This window comes from Drosophila biarmipes, chromosome 2R (genome assembly GCF_025231255.1).
Source record: "Drosophila biarmipes strain raj3 chromosome 2R, RU_DBia_V1.1, whole genome shotgun sequence".
NCBI classification, from domain to species: Eukaryota; Metazoa; Arthropoda; class Insecta; order Diptera; family Drosophilidae; genus Drosophila; species Drosophila biarmipes.
Genome location: NC_066615.1, coordinates 374,339 through 391,290, shown reverse-complemented (window position 1 = coordinate 391,290; position 16,952 = coordinate 374,339). Strand labels below are relative to the sequence as shown.

Below are 16,952 nucleotides of genomic sequence, written 5' to 3'. Positions count from 1 at the left end.
ACAAATCAAACTTCAAGTAAACATCAGCTTCCGTTCAAAGCCCAATCAATTGCGCGTTCCCCATTCCAAGCCCCAAATAAACTGCGTTGTTCAGCATAATTGAATTTCACAATAGAATGCGACATTTTCATCATGAACTTTTATTTTAAACAAAAAGAAACTTCTTGAAGCTCCAGAGAAGCTTCTGGCCGATCTTCTTTGGATTAGATTTAAGATTGGATCTTCAGTCCTTTTTTGACGAAGACCTCGAATGGTTTATAGTTCGAAGAAAATAAAAGTGTCTTGTATTATCCGTTCCAAAAATTTTTTACCAACATATTTTACCGGGCGAGGTCACAAAAACTGATGGAGGATTAACTTTTCCGATTCCCCCTTTTCTTTTCTTTTCAAAGTCTTATTTCAATTTTTAGGCATTTTCACGGCAAACTTAAGCTTCCATGGCAAAAACTCCGCCGTACGGATTGTACGGCTCCCCAACGGACCGACGTCGATTGCTCTCTCGCTCTTGCTCAAACTAAGAACCAAGCAAAAGCTCTTGATTTAGAACTTAACCAAACGCAATGGATTTGTGCGTCGCCCGAAGGCAAACGCTGCTGCCGGGACCCTAAGCGGAGATTTTCCTCTTTTTCTCGACCCAATCTTTCCGGCAGCTTGATAGACTCCGATTAGGGTCAGTGGTCTGCCGAATACGCTTTACGTCACTCTCTGGAGCCCGAATATTCCGATCTCTTTAACTCACCCTGATCCGCAGCTAACTTCCTGGCTATATTTCCTTTTTTTCCGGTAACGCCAAACGTATAACAAGTGGTCCTTAGTCACTCGCGCTAAACTTTGCACTTTGCACACTTTGAGGAAAACGTTCACCTCACCAACGGAAAAGACCGACTCTGGTGCCACAATTTATGCGGTAACCTATACACCGGAGTATGAGGTGAAAAACTTGTTCCAAGAAAGCCTGACACTTGCCTTTGTTACTCTCACTTAATACAAAAACTGCCACAGAATATTTTCTGGCCCGAATGTTAGATGGCGCCTCCCCTGTGCCACCATGACCCGCCGATGGAGCCACTTCTGTTAAAGCAAGCGCTACTTCATTTTGTACATTTTCACACCACAGGGACTGACACTTCACACAAATACTACAATTAGCTTTAAAACGATTGAATAATGTTAGTTATAGTCCAATAAAGTTGGTAAACTGCTCAAAAGAAATTCTTGCAAAAGCAACTTTCAATAAACATATTTTTTACGTAGACTTTAAAGACAGGTCACGAACATAAAATTTATATTTAGTATATACCTTATTTTAAAGGAAGCAAAAGTTATTATTATAAATAAATTGAAATTTATCCCTTTATTTTATGTTTAAAGACGAATCACAAACAGCCTCAACTCTTTGCAAGAACACGTGCTAAAAATAGGTAAACTTCCCAAGCTAGCAGCCGGTCAGAGATGCAATTAAAATCTTATTTAAAGGCTTTTTTGAGATTTGCAAAGTATTTCCCATTAAATAAAAAACAAAACTTAACTTATTCACTGTGCGTTGCCCTGAATTTTTAGAGAAAATCTAATGCTCTATGAGCCAAAATATGCGAAGCGTGCAGGAGTGGCACCGAAGGTCCGATTTTAATTTAATTTAATTTAATTTAATTTTCAGTTCACAACGACAAAACAATATCTTTAGTTGAACAATTTTTCGAAATTTTGAGTTTTACCAGAGTTATAGGGGTCACAATATGGCAAATTTGGCACTTTTTCGAAAAAGTTGCTCAATTATTATACAATATCTTTGGAATGGTTAAGGATATCTTTATGATTACTAATCAACCAGGAATTATTATGACTTAAAAAAATTTTTTAAAAATTGTTTAATTTATTTTTTGTTTAATTTGTATACCAGATATACCCAAAAGGTCATACCATTTTTACTAAGACTTTTTGATGTTACGTTTGTTATTTGAAATCATATCACTTTGCTAAGTATTCATATCATTATGATACGGATTCATTTTAACATTAGTATTTGATATGATTTTGTATCATATTGATATAAATTCGTATCATTTTGAAACGAACAAATTTATATATGAAAATTGAGGAGACAATATAAAAAGGGTATTTTTCAGTTTTTTTTCTCTGTGCACTGGGTTTTGGATGCGCGTGCGCTAGTCGACAGCTCACTCGCACCAGTGTTAAAGTATTGATCCCGAAAGTTTCGTTGCTGATAAATGGGCTAAGCTAAACACATAGTAACCACATAGTCCCTTTAAGATTAAGTGTCTGCACATCACTCCATAACTTCGAGGTGAGCCGCACCGAGATTCAGTCTGGCAATACGAAGTCTATTGATCGGTACTAAAGAGCATGATAAAACCGTCTTCCAACGATGCGGTACGTCGGCGAGTTTTATCGTTTCGAGGTATAGATGCTGGGCGTTGAATTTGAACGTACTCTTTTTTGGACTCCAAGTGAACTTATGACTCAGCGACGTGCCGTTCGTTGAGCATACAATTCGACGCCCACCTAGCCAATACGAACCCAGCGGAATCTAAAATATCTGTAATTTCTGCTAGCAACTTGCTTAACTGCCGTATGGAATCTGTCCCCTTAACAAGTCATCAATGTAAAAATCATTTGCTGGAGCCTGTGATGCTAAGGGAGGAGAACCGGAGAAGATCTTGCCAAGCTGCTCCAAACACCGCATTGCAAGGAAAGGACCATTTGCCGTACCAAACATAATGGTGTTCAGCCGATAAATTTGTACAGGATCTTGCGGGGTCTCACGCTATATAATTAACTGGAAATTTTTATGGGCTTCATCTAAAACCACTTGTCTGTACATTTTACTTAAGCAGCGTGGCATGCAGGAAAGGCTGTATCGTTGGCCTTCCAAAGTTCATTCAATTAGTCGAAGAGCTTTTAGATCGGAGATCGCACTGATATGTATAAAATAATGAGGCTCGTTGGGTATCATATTATCTGTTGCCTTCATGTGACCGAGAGCTAAATATTCCTTTATAAGCTGGGTATACAACGAATTGATGTGTTCTCTTTCATACGCCGCTCTCAGGACAGAACGCGTCGTCGTGCAGTTTTTTACGAGGAACCGAAACACGATGGACTCGTTTTGAAAGGCAGGGTAACTACAAATTTTCCTTTAGAGTCACGTGAGACGGTGCTAGCAAACGATTTTTACTCAACACTTGATCAGGGGAATAGAGCTGCGATTTCTTTAAATCCTTCTTTCAATTTCCCAGAACTTCCTTAGCGTGTGATCCAAATTTTTGTCCTCAGTAGCTACTAGTGTGCGGGCGTATTTTTTTTTTAATAGGTCCTTGGCTCTATCCAGCCAAAGACAGTATTTTGTATGGCTGGACCTGAATGCTTGTGACGTATTTGTCCTTCTTTAAGCAAGTTGAAAATGAAGTTAGCATATCAACGCGTCTTGTAAAAGTAAGGGCTAGAATACGAGTATATCATAAGGAATCCAATAGGAAGGGATGGTGGTTGCTTCCGGATGATTCCCTGAGATCGACACTAAAGTTTGCATTCAACTGCCGCTTCGCAGGAATTTAATCGCGACCTAATTGTCGTCTGGACTGCAAAGCTAGCTGACCACGCGGAATTCCCAATTTAGCCTCATGCCGTTTTAATTTAAGACTATTTATAAATTCCTCCGTAATAGCCTGTGACCCTTAGTCTAGCAAAATCCTAGCACACAGCTTGACAGCAAGCAAGACGTGATCTTAGGGGCATAGGAGGACAAATAATAATAAAAATCTGCTAGTGCCGCCTTGCTATATCTGGGTTTGTTCCCTAGCTGCCCCTGTTTGGTACCTCATTTGCCTGTGGTGGTTTCCTCAGCCGCTAAGATTTGACATCCTTTATTAAGCGCCTCTGAGCAATCTTTCCACAACAGAATATAATCGTACGCTAAGCTGTTTTTTTCCTCGCGACCGCGTTTTGGGATCTACTCTAGACAATGTGAATTATTATTGTTCTGGCGAGAATTTTATCGTTGCCGAGCGAGAGAAAAGATTCATATTAAGCAGATACGGTGTCGATAAGGGATGGAAACGCATTGCTGCATTGTTGGGATATCAAAACAATCGAGATATAGTTTTAAAGTATATTAGTCACGGGTTATCATAAAACCTGAACAAGGCCGCATGAGCCTTTGCCTAATTTGCTTCTGTGATAAGGGTAAGAATTCCCGGAGTTTCATTTGTGGTAGTTTTCTGCTGTGATTTGTGAAGAATTTAAACTATTGTTAGTTGCGAAGGTAAAATATTTTCGTTCTCCTTACGACCGATTGCAATTAAACACCAATAAGGCATTTCCTGATACACATAATACTTCTATCTCCTTTCTACCTTTCAATTCTATTTTAATTGCCTTTAATTGTTGTTGCAATTCGAACGCTTGTTCTATTTAAAATACCATAAGGGGAGTTATATGATATTATTCTTCTGTTCCAGCAATTCCCTTGTGTCGTCCTCCGCTAAGGGAGTTCTACCAATACGTTTCTGACTTCCACCCATTTTCCTCAGCAACTTCCCTTTTTATATTATTTCTTATTAGTAAATGCTAATGCAATGCTCCTGGTAGCGATAGAATTTCTGCACTGTCCCACCGCCTTCACGAAATCTTGGCTCTGCACAATTAAAGCAAGGAAAGCCAAAATAGCGCGCTAAGATCAAGTCAAGGCAGAGAACTGTGTGTTAACGAGTATGTGTTGGGTATGGGCCTTTATGCGGTTGACAACTGAAAGGAAAAATAATTATAATATGTGTGTGAATGTGATAGAAACAAAGATTGCATGTTTTTACTTAGGCCACTTAACCATCGATGTAAAATGCGGATCGCTGTAGGGACGCAGCCGACGTACTCTCCCTCTATATAGGCGTAACGGCACACCGCTTGGGGGCTCCCAATCGAAGAATGAATTCGGGTAATAAGTGTAATCCAACAATATAAGCCAATGCACCCATATGCAATCCACCTATGCAGATGGACTTCTTGTTACGCACCAAAAATTTTCGGCGCGTGCATTGTTTTGTAACTCTAGATGACTTCAGAACTTACTAGAATCCGCAAATCCTAAGTATAAACGATGGCCATGAACAAGTGAGTCCACCCGGGGGCGCCAATGTTGGCTCAGTAAGCTGGAGGAAATGTGCAACTTCGTAAACCCAAAGGAGTTATTAGGTTGCTAAAAAAATCTTGGGCTACTTTCGATAGTTGTCGCTACAAGCGCCTAGTTCTAGTTTTATTTGCAAAGCTTTTTAGCGTCGCAAGCATGGATCAAAATAAAGGGAAAACATTCAAAAAAAAGCATCTTCTTCGATTGTAACTAAACGTGCAAACCTGTTCTAAATCGTAAAAAAATCGACCCGTTTGGTGACAGGCGATACAAATTGGATCACTTACGAAATGGTCGTGGTTGAAAAAGCGGTGAATCGGCCCATACAGTGGCTAAGTCTGGATTCACTGCCAACTGCGTTGCTGTTGGGATTGGCAGGGAATTATATACTATGAGCAGCTTCCTTATGGCCAAACGATAAATTCTGTTGCTAAAAGGAAAAACTCATGCAGAAGAGGCCATCTTTGATCAACATACTGGCAACTAATTTTTAAAAGGACTTCGATCGCGTGATGCATTATTGGATCAACTTTCTCTGTAGGGGATAGGTCAAAAGACCATAATCTTCGCGAAGGCTTTTAGGATTAACCGTTCTATCCGAGTTAAGAGTTAACAATACTCTGTCCAAATTCTATACTCTCCAGAAAGGATCGCTTTTCATTCTTTAAACAACATAGTACTAAAAAAATAAGAAAATGGAACTGTCAATTTATGCAGACACTAAATAATAGGTCTAAGGAAATACTTAATAAAATCCATTTTTTAAATAATTGTAAGGTTTTCCATATTTGTAAAAACAACGCTATACATACCCACCCAATTGAAAAACGACTCACATTCAAAGAACATTGTTTGTGCGCAACCGAAGTAGGCCCTTCTTGGTCACGCCACAACACAAGGGGGTTATACAGAGCGCCTTGTCGCTGGCATGGGGACGCTTTTATGTCAGGACCATAACGTCACGACAATGGACGGAGAGGCGATGCGGATACTGAGGTTTAAACTACCGGAGATTAGCTGCTAATTAAGATGTGTTACGGAGCCTGTTCCCAGAAGTAGGAAGTAAAGCCGCGGAGCTATGAGCGCGTTGATAACTGATTTATTCTAAAGTTGGTACTTGCATATATACTACTTAGAACACGGAAGACATGAGTTTTATTCTAGAGTAGGTCAGTGGTTTCCGATGATGGTAGCAGTAGCATAGTTGACTAGGCTGACACTGAAACAATGTGCTGACCACTTTGGTGGGTCAGTGTGCCGTCAAGATAGTAAGACGTTGACATTGAATATAATATGATTAACAGCAACTATCCCCAACTAGGCTACTGTTTGATTTGTTGGGTGCTGTTCATGCTGAGAACTCTTAGGTACGAACAAACACTGAAATAAACTGAGGATTAAACTTATCAATAGGCTTAACATTTCTAAATTGTAAACATCTTAACGATCTTTTACTCACCGAATAATACTTATAGAAGCGACAAGATCTTTGTTGCAGTCCGTAATATTAATACCAAAACATGTTCTAAACTAACTCTATTCTGCTAAAGCACTATGAAGTTGCCTTGAAGCACCGAAGAAAATTTCAAGTCAAATCTGCGATACGAAGATGGATCGCCTCGTCGTTGCAATGAAGTCATTCTGTCCCCTACATAAAAATTACGCCAAAGATACCGCACTAAAACATCAAAAACATATTTGTTGGACATCGAAATGGAAGATCGGTCGTCGTTTAACCACTGGTATAAACAATTTATCCCAAGAAAAGAACGTTAAGTTCCCTACTTCAATCAACGGAAGAGAATACTCCATTCTCACTCACATAAGCACATCCTCAACGGTTTAAGTCAACTAAACTACCCTAGGTGCTCTAACATTTATTGTGAACCCTTGTCCCACTATACGTTGTAGAAAACGAAAATGTGCTTGTGAATGTACTGTGTGGAATAAAAATAGCGGGATAACACAGCGGGAATTGTAAAGACTTCGCTTATTTTTGGCTGTCGGTGCGTTTGTTTTTCGCTGAAGTAAATATGTCAATATTAGGATTTACTTTTTTAAGCTGGGAAATGTTTAGCAGTAATTGTAAAAACAGTACTTGGAGTGGACTTTTAAGAAGTGGTTGTAAATGTGACTGTAGTAGAAGTACAATATTTACGTTTATATAAACATGCAGCTAGAACACAGTAAAAAAAAAAATGCAAATCTTTAGGAAAAAGAATCGGAAATTTTTGTCCGGGAAATATTTCACACACATTGCAATTAAGAAATAAGGAATATAAGAGTTGAATAGTAGAACATCATTTGTATCTCACTGGAATTGTTATCAGTGAACAATAGTGTGCAAAAGAAACATGAATATTGTCGCTAAGAATAAAGGAAATAAAATATGTGTATTTAATGCCATGGCGTAATATTATTCACTTTTGGACTTAGACAATAAAGTCATCCTGAAAATTCGGGTTCGAAAAATTGGCTGTATGAGCTTAAACTATCTGAACGTTTCGAGCCACCGTTGCTGATGGAACTAAAAATCGAAGAAAAGAGATAACCAAGATTCTCCAGAAAAATCAAAAAATTATTGAATCTGGCTTTGACTGGACCAAAATGTTGGAACGGAGCTGGCTTAATCTTCGGAAATGTAGAAAAGCCCTGGAAACAATGGTACAAAAAACACGGGGGTAATTTTCGGGTTGTGACGCGACGTGCATGGGTGTTTATTGGTTCACTTGAATAATATATGAACTGCTTAAACCCAGCTTATCTTGGGCGGTCCTGGAAAGAAAGAACGCTACAGTCGATTTCTTTGACTTTTAGATATCCGTTACCCAGCTAAGAAAGGGAGAAGGGAGAAGAAGATAGGCAAAAAGCTAAGGCAAGAAGCAATACATTGAAGTGTGGGCGGTAGTCAGATTTAAGCGTTTAGACCGATTGCAGTAAACGTGACAGTGGGTATGAAAAAATTTTGTTAAAGTCAATCGATAATTATTGAGAAGAGCAAAATATTTCGGTTAAAATTTGTTGTCTATAATAAAAACTGTACTCGGAAAACTTTTGGACGGCTTGTGGGCGTTATAAAGGGCTTGCCACTTATTGTTGGATTAAAGGGTAAGTAAGCCTATCATAACAACTGTAAGTGCCACAGTTTTGGGTGGCTTGTGGTCGTCAGAGTAGCAGTGGTATGTACATAAGTTAGATTAAAACGGAATATGATCTGCCACTCTTAGAACTCTGTGGGTCCATTGTGATATTGTGTGATCTCTCTGTCTTAGTTTGTATCAAACAAAAACACCTCTTAACGAGGTAAAAATATAGTGACGACCTTCAACAATAAAAAGTTCTGATATCAACTTCTGTGATAATAATGTAATATATGATCTACTTAATAAATACACTTTCTATATTTTTTACATTCGACACGCTTAATTAAAATCAAACAACTAAGCAATGGGAAATTGAATTGCAGCAAGTAGCTTCAGTTCTTCACATGTTACGGATATACAAAATTTAGCTATCTATAGCTGTTTTTTTGCCAGTAACTAACTTATGTTTCTTATATTGAGCTGTTTAACGACGTCTAGAATCAGGACTCAAAAATAACGTTGGGACAAACTGACAAACAGGATACAATTTTCAGTTTTTAAGACTTTCCTGCAACAAGTGCGCCAACGAGACCTGTGAGAACTCTAAGTAGCATACCGCACTCTGTGCGGCTGAGTTTAAGTAATTCCGTGGTTTTTCTTACTGTTAATTACAGGCCATGTCTCGTGAGAGATACGACACAGTGGTGCTTTCTGCCAATGATTGTTGGCTAATTTTTTAAAGTAATTTTTGATGTTTACCTTGCAAGTTGCTAAGGGCATACCGACATTCTTCTTTTCCGGAAGGAGAGGCATAATGGTGCCCTGCCTGGCGAACTCGTACGCTATGTAATTTTTCGAAGTATATGCCTCCACCAACGGGTCCTACTAATTTGGAGGCATATGTATAGAAACCGACTGTATCAGTCAAGCTTTTCCCTCAGTCGAATGGTTGCCGATTTGGCCAATTCCATGCCTGCCATGCTCTGGCTAGGGAGGTTAAAAATCGCTTTCAGCTCTTTTGGGACTTATCCCATTCCGTTTTTAATCGTCCATTCCGATAGTATTTTTAATTATCAGGTCCTAAGATTGGATTGCGTTTGTGGATATTCACCATTAAAGACATTATCTGCGTATGTTACTACCTTACAGCCCCCTCCTTCAAGAATCCGTAGCCTTTATTTATTGCGATGTTCCACAGGAGGGGTGGTAGTACACCTCCTTGAGCGGTGCCTGTGTTCACTAGTCTAGTGTGGCTTGAGGTCCCTAGTGTGGCCGTGACCATTCCGCTTATCAGCAATTTATGGATCAGCCCCACCATAGGCGGCTCAACCCCTAGCTCTGTGAGGGATTCTGTTACTGCTGTGGGAAGCATGTTATTGAAAGCTCCCTCTATGTCCAGGAAGGCAAACAATGTGTATTCCTTGATGCTGGGTGATATCTCGATGCTTCTTACGCTCAAGTGTGTTCTGATATGAGTGTCGGGTCGATAATGGCTCTTATGTGTACGCTTATCAGTCTTTCAAAGCTTTTAGCAGGAATGATGTCAGGCTTATTGGTCTGAAGTCCTTTGCTGTTGTGTGGTGGCCTCCCTTCCTTTGAGAATGAAAACCACTTTTGTTCCCAGCCATGCGGTTGTTAGTTCTCCTACTGCCAGGATTGTGTGAACAATTTTTCTTAGCCAATTTATAGTTTGACATGCTTGTCGGTTTTACCCCATCCGGTCCGGCCGATTTATATGGTTTTAAACTCTGAATGGACCTTTTAATTTTGCGGTCTGATAATCCCTTCTTTGCAGTTCTTTGTGGAGGATAACCTGTTTGTTGGCTCGGACAGACGGACGGACATACGGACGATAAAACTTAAATGTATTTGTCTCATCAATAGAAAATAAAATAAAATAAAAAAAATTTTCCACGCCTACTCTTACGCCCACAAACCCCTCAAAACTGTGGTGGCCAGTGTTTTCATGCTAGAATTTTTTTTTTTATATATTTGTCTTATCAATACCTATTGATTGACCAGAACAAATTTGTGCCACGCCCACTCTAACGCTTAAAAACGGTTTAAACGATTAAATCTGTCTTCAGCCCACATATCATATACTGAAATAACGATAGGTGTCGCTTTACAAAATCACTTTGCTGCTTATATATCTGAATTTCCCTTTCTCTCCCTTAAACTCCCTTTTCTCGCTATTTATTGCGCGTACAAATTATGGAGACCAAATATTAAATTAGACCTTTGGCCTATAAATCAATCACTGTGTGACGGACTGTTCCGAGTCGATCAGGTTCGCGCCCGCATTACTCTGCTCTGCGAACATTCGGTCTAGTAGCCGTCCTCCGGCCCTTCAGGTGGTTTCAGCTCTTCGTGCGGAAGTGAGAGTTGCATTCCTGCAGTATATAAAGGATTTCCTCCGACGCCATTATCGCAGCTGGGACCCGAATCCGAGTTCGGACGTCACACCAATCCAGCGGTACAGTGCTCGCCTCTACGTAGACCTCGCCGAGCTTGCTTGTCGTCTGTTTACATAGGCCAGCCGACCGCTGGCTTTCGTAGGCCCCTTTGTCGCTGCCTTGATACCAGCCGCAGAGCGGTGAACCTGGCCTCTCTTAACGTGCGCAGGCAAATGAGGGAGGGCTGGGATTCCACGGCCTTCCACCTACTTCTGGAGGTCCTGCCTTCCAGATTGCCCCTATAGATAAGTTCGAGTGGGACTCAATCTTAAGTGATGTCGGCGAAAGAGAACGATAGCTGGACTTTGCATCCCTTCGCCGAATGCCCGGTTAGCTCTGGGGATCGCTGCCGTTTCGCCTGAGCACCTTCTGGGCGGACCTTTAAACTTATTTGTTGATAAGGCAGATTTCGCCGTAGAAGGTCTATTATTAGTACTCCATGTGTTGAAAACAAATTTTTTAATAACCAATTCATCATTAGATGATATGCCAAAAACTTGTAGGACTAATAAATTAAATACTTAAGAAAACTTAAAAGCATAAGGAAATTAAATTCAAGGTTTGAACTTAGTTTTCCCTAGCAGCGACATTAAAAAAACAAGGAAGAACGCTTTAGTCGAGTGCCTCGACAGATACCCGATACTCAGCTTAAGGAGGCAAAAGATGCCGCTTAGGCCATTTGAGGGCGTTAGAGTGGGAGTGATAAACTATTTTTAAGTCAATCATTATATATTATATAAATTATATCTTTGATGTTTTTTACGTTTGCAGAGGGTATAATAATTTCAGTCAGAATTTTGCAACGCAGTGAAGGAGACGTTTCCGACCCCATAAAGTATATATATTCTTGATCAGCGTCACAAAACGAGTCGATCTAGCCATGTCCGTCTGTCCGTCCGTCTGTCCGTCCGTTTCTACGCAAACTAGTCTCTCAGTTTGAAAGCTATCGGGCTGAAACTTTCATTAAAGTCTTTTTTAAGACTAATAGACTACAAAAAATAAAATTTTAACATGAAAACTGTGACCGGCACAACAAATGAAAATTAACAACTTGAAAAATTAAATAAATATGCTACTAAGTCGTTGAGTGTTTAAAAGAATGTATTAAGTAAATATGTATTAAATTATGAATCATCTCCTTAAAATAAACTTAAACCGTTGATCGCCAAAATTCTGGTCGCTAGCTAGCGACGGAGAGACGCAAATAGAATAACGGACCGGCCGAAATATGTCTCTCATAGCGCCGAGGGCAGACAGGTTATAAAGAATGCAAATCTCCGAAGATCTGCCACTCTTTGTTAGTGATATACTAAGCCGTTTTTTTTGCTGACGTCGACAGCGGTACAGTGTTTGTGGCACAAACAGAAAAGGTTTTAGCTTTCTGACATTTCACACCGAACCCACTCCAGATCTTCTTCAGGGATTTCAGTACATACAGGTACTGCCTTATGAAAGCTTTAGCAGATATTTAAGGAACTTTGTTTATTATCAAGGTCGGCCTAAAACTCTTTAAATAAGCAATTACGTTCATAAGCTTATCAATAATTTTCTTCTAACGACCATAATTTCAGCGCCACATATGGTCTGAAGTTATGGAACAAGTCCTCAAAAAACCCACGCAGATATCAATGTAATCCATTACTCTGTCAACCAGTCCAGTACATTTACGTTGTAAATAAAAATAAAACAATTTTTTTAAAGAAAAGAGAGCCATTTTTGAGTAGTTCAATTTAGAAATTTAAAATGTAAAAAAAAGTTATTCATAAAAATCAAAAGAACTACCTTACTCAATTTGACAACAGGATCAAAAATAAGAATGAAAACACATTACAGTAACGTATAAAAATGGAGTAAGACAGAGTAACTATCTACCTAGCGAGGCTTGCGAAACACATTTAAAAAAATGTGGGCATCAGAGTGGGAGTGGCACCCGTTAAAGCAAACCTGCGCTGCGCAGGTAGTCCAGGAATCTGCATGCCAAGTTCGAATCTTCTAACTTTAAAAGTTTCCGAGACCTACGAATTCATACGGACATACCTTCAAACGGACATGGAAAGATCGACTCGGCTAGTAAGCCTGATCGGGAATATATATACTTTATGGTGTCGGAAACGCTTCCTTGTATCTGTTACATATTATCCAACGAATCTAGTATACCTTTTTACTCTACAAGTATCGGGTATAATAAGAGAAATAGATTACAGAGGGTTTTGGCAAACAAACCCTAAAGCTATTGAAAGGTATACACAGTAGCATAAAGCCTTGTAAGCATAAGGTATGTATATCTATCGCCTAACGTCCAGAAGCTATAAAACATATTACGCGTTGAAATCACTTTTGGTGTGTTTACAAAAAGTTGCGTAAGTTGCGTTGAATATTTTTTATTTTATAACATATTAAAATGTCCATCTCAACAAATAGTTCAAAATTATGTCCTTATCGTGAAGATGAGCGATTATTTTAAGCTATTTACGGGCAAACTAGCATCCCACATTACCTGGCGTGTAACTACAATAAAATCGAGCTTTCAAATATTCTCCACATATTTAATATATTTATCCATGTTATAAGATAAACGCTATAGTCGAGTATCTCGACTATCAGACACCTGTTACTCAGCTTAAGGTAGCAAAAAGGAAATCGAGAAGTATAAGTAGCAAAGCGACATTTTAAAGCGCCAATTAGCCGCTTTTTATACCATTGCAGAGGGTATTAAGATTTCAGGCAGAAGTTTGCAACGCAGTGAAAGAGACATTCGTGATCCCATAAAGTGTGTGCTTCGGTGTTTTTGCCATATTATCGTATACTATTGGGAACATCTGTTTTAGTATTTTTAAGAATTTTGAATTAAATGAAATCAAAAATCAATGAAATGGTCATAATGAAATAATTATTTAAAAACAAATTTTTATCGTATTTTTTTGTACTTGTATCTATCATGAGATACAAGAGAATATTTTAAGCTTTCAGAACTATGAATTAAATTTTACACAAAAACTTTACAACTAGAATATTTTGCTCAGGACACGAATGTCATGGAACCAGTGTACAGGTGCTCAAATATTAAGGTAGACAGGTAGTACTCGTTTTTCGAAAAAGGCAAGGTTAAAATTTTTTTGTAGCATCAAAACTGTGACCGCCATAGTTTTGGGCGGTTTGTCAGAAATAGACTGAGCGTGTATTTTATAATCAATTAATTAGTATTGATGAGACAAATATATTTCTTTTAAATTTTTTTTCGAGAAAGAAAACTTTGGGCGACATTATCTGCGAACTTTGGCTGTTATAGTGGCCGTGGAATCCTGTTTAAAGAAACTTGTACCCTACGAGTAACGTATATAAAAGGAATGCCTTTAAGTTATTTTTACTGAGCCAAAAACCATTTTGTTTCTGTTTACAAAAATTAAGCAGCATTTCCAAAACGCCAAGGACAGTGTTTAATAGGGGTCAAAGTATCGAAAACAAAAGAAATGCAAAATAACGCAGAGCAAGTAAAAACTAATTTTTTATTCAGGATTTAGAAATGGGAAAGGCTCTTTTTGCTATCTTCTACAAGCATCTGGTAATTCACTTCTGAGTGACTTCCAGAAAAATGGCTTCGGCGAAATCACATCGCGGAGCACAAAAGATTGGTAAAATGGCGAGTACAAGGTAAACACAACCGGTCACAAGCGACGCTTATTCGAAAGTTGTTGATGACAAAGATTATGATAAGATAGTAGTTGCTTAACACAGCATTCAGTTAGAAGATCAGGAAACCATAGCTTTGTCTTACATTTAAGAAGTCAACGAAATACCAAAGAATTTTTGGAACCTACTACTTTCCACTTATTAACAATCGTTTATCACAGCAAAAAAAATTTAACTGGGCATGCATCTCTTATTTTGAATTAATAATAATAATTATAGTTATTGTAAATTTATTAAGACAAACTGAAAAAACGAAGGCAATTACAAGCCAAAACTATTCAGCGCTTTTCTTAATTTTTAAGTTTTGAGATACAATACATTTTTATACCCTATTCAGAGGGTATTAAAATTTCAGTCAAAAGTTTTCACCGCAGTGAAGAGGTCGTTTTTGATTCCGTAAAGTGTATATATTTCTTTTAACATCATCACCAAACGAGTCGATCTAGCCACGTTCGTCTGTCCGTTTCTACGCAAACTGGTCTCTCAGTTGCAAAATTTTCTTTTTTTTGCAGATAGTATAAAAGTCGGAGCCAGCCGGACTGGACCACTATATCCTAAAGCTCCCATAGGAATAATCAGGTAAATTTTTTTCTAAATATATAATAGTGTTTTTTAACATATAACCTCTTACGCTTGGAAATAACATTTTTTAATTAAGTGGATTTCGAATTTAATTTTATAAAAATCGGAACGATCTTAAAATAGATTGGAAAATAATATGAAACAAATTATAGCTTCGGTGTTTTTTGACATATTATCTTATAAAATTGGAAATATCAACTATTGTGTTTTTAAGCGTTTTTAAAAAATATTGAAATACCTTTTTCTGAAAAAATGTTGTTTTGTTGATGTAATATCAAAAACAATCCTTAAAAATTTAACATGGCGTTACTAACATTGATTATTTGTTATAATTGCAAGTGCATGTCCGTCTGTCCATGTTTCCAAGCATGGGAGGTTATATGCTAAAAAACACCGAAGAAATAATTTTGTCATTATTTAACCACTCATTTTCCGATAGTTCCTAGGGGAGCTATAAGATATAGTTGTCCGATCCGGCTGGTTCCGAGTTATATACTAGCTGCAATTGAAAGAAGACTTTTGGGAAAGTTTTTAGCCCGATAGCTTTAAGACTGAGAGACTAGTTTGCGTAGAAACGGACGGACAGGCGGACGGACAGACGGCCAGACGGACGGATAGACGGACATGGCTAGATAGTCTAGTGACGCTGATCAGGAATATATATACTTTATAGGGTCGGTCACTGCTTTGCAAACTTCTGACTGAAATCATTATACCCTCTGCAAGGGTATAAAAAATTATAACTTAAGTGTTTTTTTTACAAATAGCCTCCTACGCTTGGAAATATAATATTTTAATTAGTTCTGAATTTCGAATTTCATTTTATTAAAATCGGACCACTATATCATATAGCTGTAATAGGAACGATCCGAAAATTGGTGGGAAAATAATATTAAACAAATTATAGCGTCGATGTTTTTTGACATATTATCTTTTAATATTGGGGGTATAATTTTATCATTTATTAACTGCAAGAGTATACAAACTTCGCCTTGCCGAAGTTAACTTATTTCCTTGTTATACCCTTGTAGAGGTATAATGATTTTAGTCAGAAGACTATATCTTTTACCTCCCATATGAATAATCAGAACCAAAAATTTAAATAAATTATATCTTTGGTCTTCTTTAACATATAATCTACGTTTGGAAAAAACATTTTTTATTAGTTCTGAATTTCGAATTAAATTTGATCAAAATAAATAGGTAGGAGAATAATATAAAAAAAATTATATCTTTGGTGATTTTTAACATATAAACTCCTACTCTTGGAAATAACATTTTTTAAATAGTTCTGAATTTCGAATTTAATTTTATCAAAATCAGACGATAATATGATATAAATGTCATAGGAACGATCGGAAAAAGAAATTGGCGGCGAAAATATTATGAAAAAATTATAGCTTCGGTGTTTTTTGACATAATATCTTAAAGTAATGGGATTATTATTTGTTACATTTTTAGAAATGTCGATTTAAATTTATTAGAAATCGGGCGACTCTAACATATAGCTGTCAAAGAAACGGTGAGAGAAATAATGAAGCTATACCTAGTGAATGCCTTCACTGCTGTTCCCTTATGTTATTAAAGGTATATTCTGAATTCTATTATCAATAACAAAGTTAACGGGGATGTTAGCAGCAAACCGTCCATCTGAGAGTTCATTTTGTCCTTCGAAAGCCCAACAAATTCATCTTAAGCGATTTTATTCTTGAGCTTAAAGTGCCATTTTTTCGTGAACGGTTTCAGTATCTTATAACCATAATAATACCATCACTATCCTAAATTCTGAACCTATGTAAAAGAATTTCGCCATATAAATATATTATATTTTTCGCTTCGGGCACAACCAAACAGTCCAAACCATACAATCTTTTCATATTTCTAACCATATTGATGGTCCATCGTTCCGGATTCTTGAACAGTTCTTAAAGTGCTTTAATTCTGAGGATAATTGTTTGCTAGGGAAAGATTAAATTCATTGGTGAAAAGCCGTTTCAG

The 16,952-nt window shown here is 37.7% G+C and overlaps 1 protein-coding gene across 1 annotated transcript; it reads right to left on the bottom strand.

The window, feature by feature from the left end:
• Window positions 1-483: 483 nt before the first annotated feature.
• LOC122818013 (uncharacterized) lies at window positions 484-9,039 on the bottom strand. The gene is made up of 3 exons (XM_044091458.2): window positions 9,009-9,039; window positions 740-887; window positions 484-679 (listed from the first exon to the last, which is right to left on the bottom strand). Exons 1-3 carry the CDS (start codon window positions 9,037-9,039, stop codon window positions 541-543), a joined length of 318 nt encoding a protein of 105 aa, XP_043947393.1. The 3' UTR covers window positions 484-540.
• Between the last annotated feature and the right edge of the window lie 7,913 nt (window positions 9,040-16,952).

What these genes read in the sequence shown, in the direction of transcription:
- LOC122818013 (XM_044091458.2), bottom strand. Translation starts at nt 9,039, where the DNA reads ATGCCTCTCCTTCCGGAAAAGAAGAATGTCG. An exon ending in TCCGGAAAAGAAGAATGTCG is followed by an intron (nt 888 to 9,008) that starts GTATGCCCTTAG and finishes TTGTGGCACCAG; the next exon opens with AGTCGGTCTTTTCCGTTGGT. An exon ending in GAAGTTAGCTGCGGATCAGG is followed by an intron (nt 680 to 739) that starts GTGAGTTAAAGA and finishes CGTATTCGGCAG; the next exon opens with ACCACTGACCCTAATCGGAG.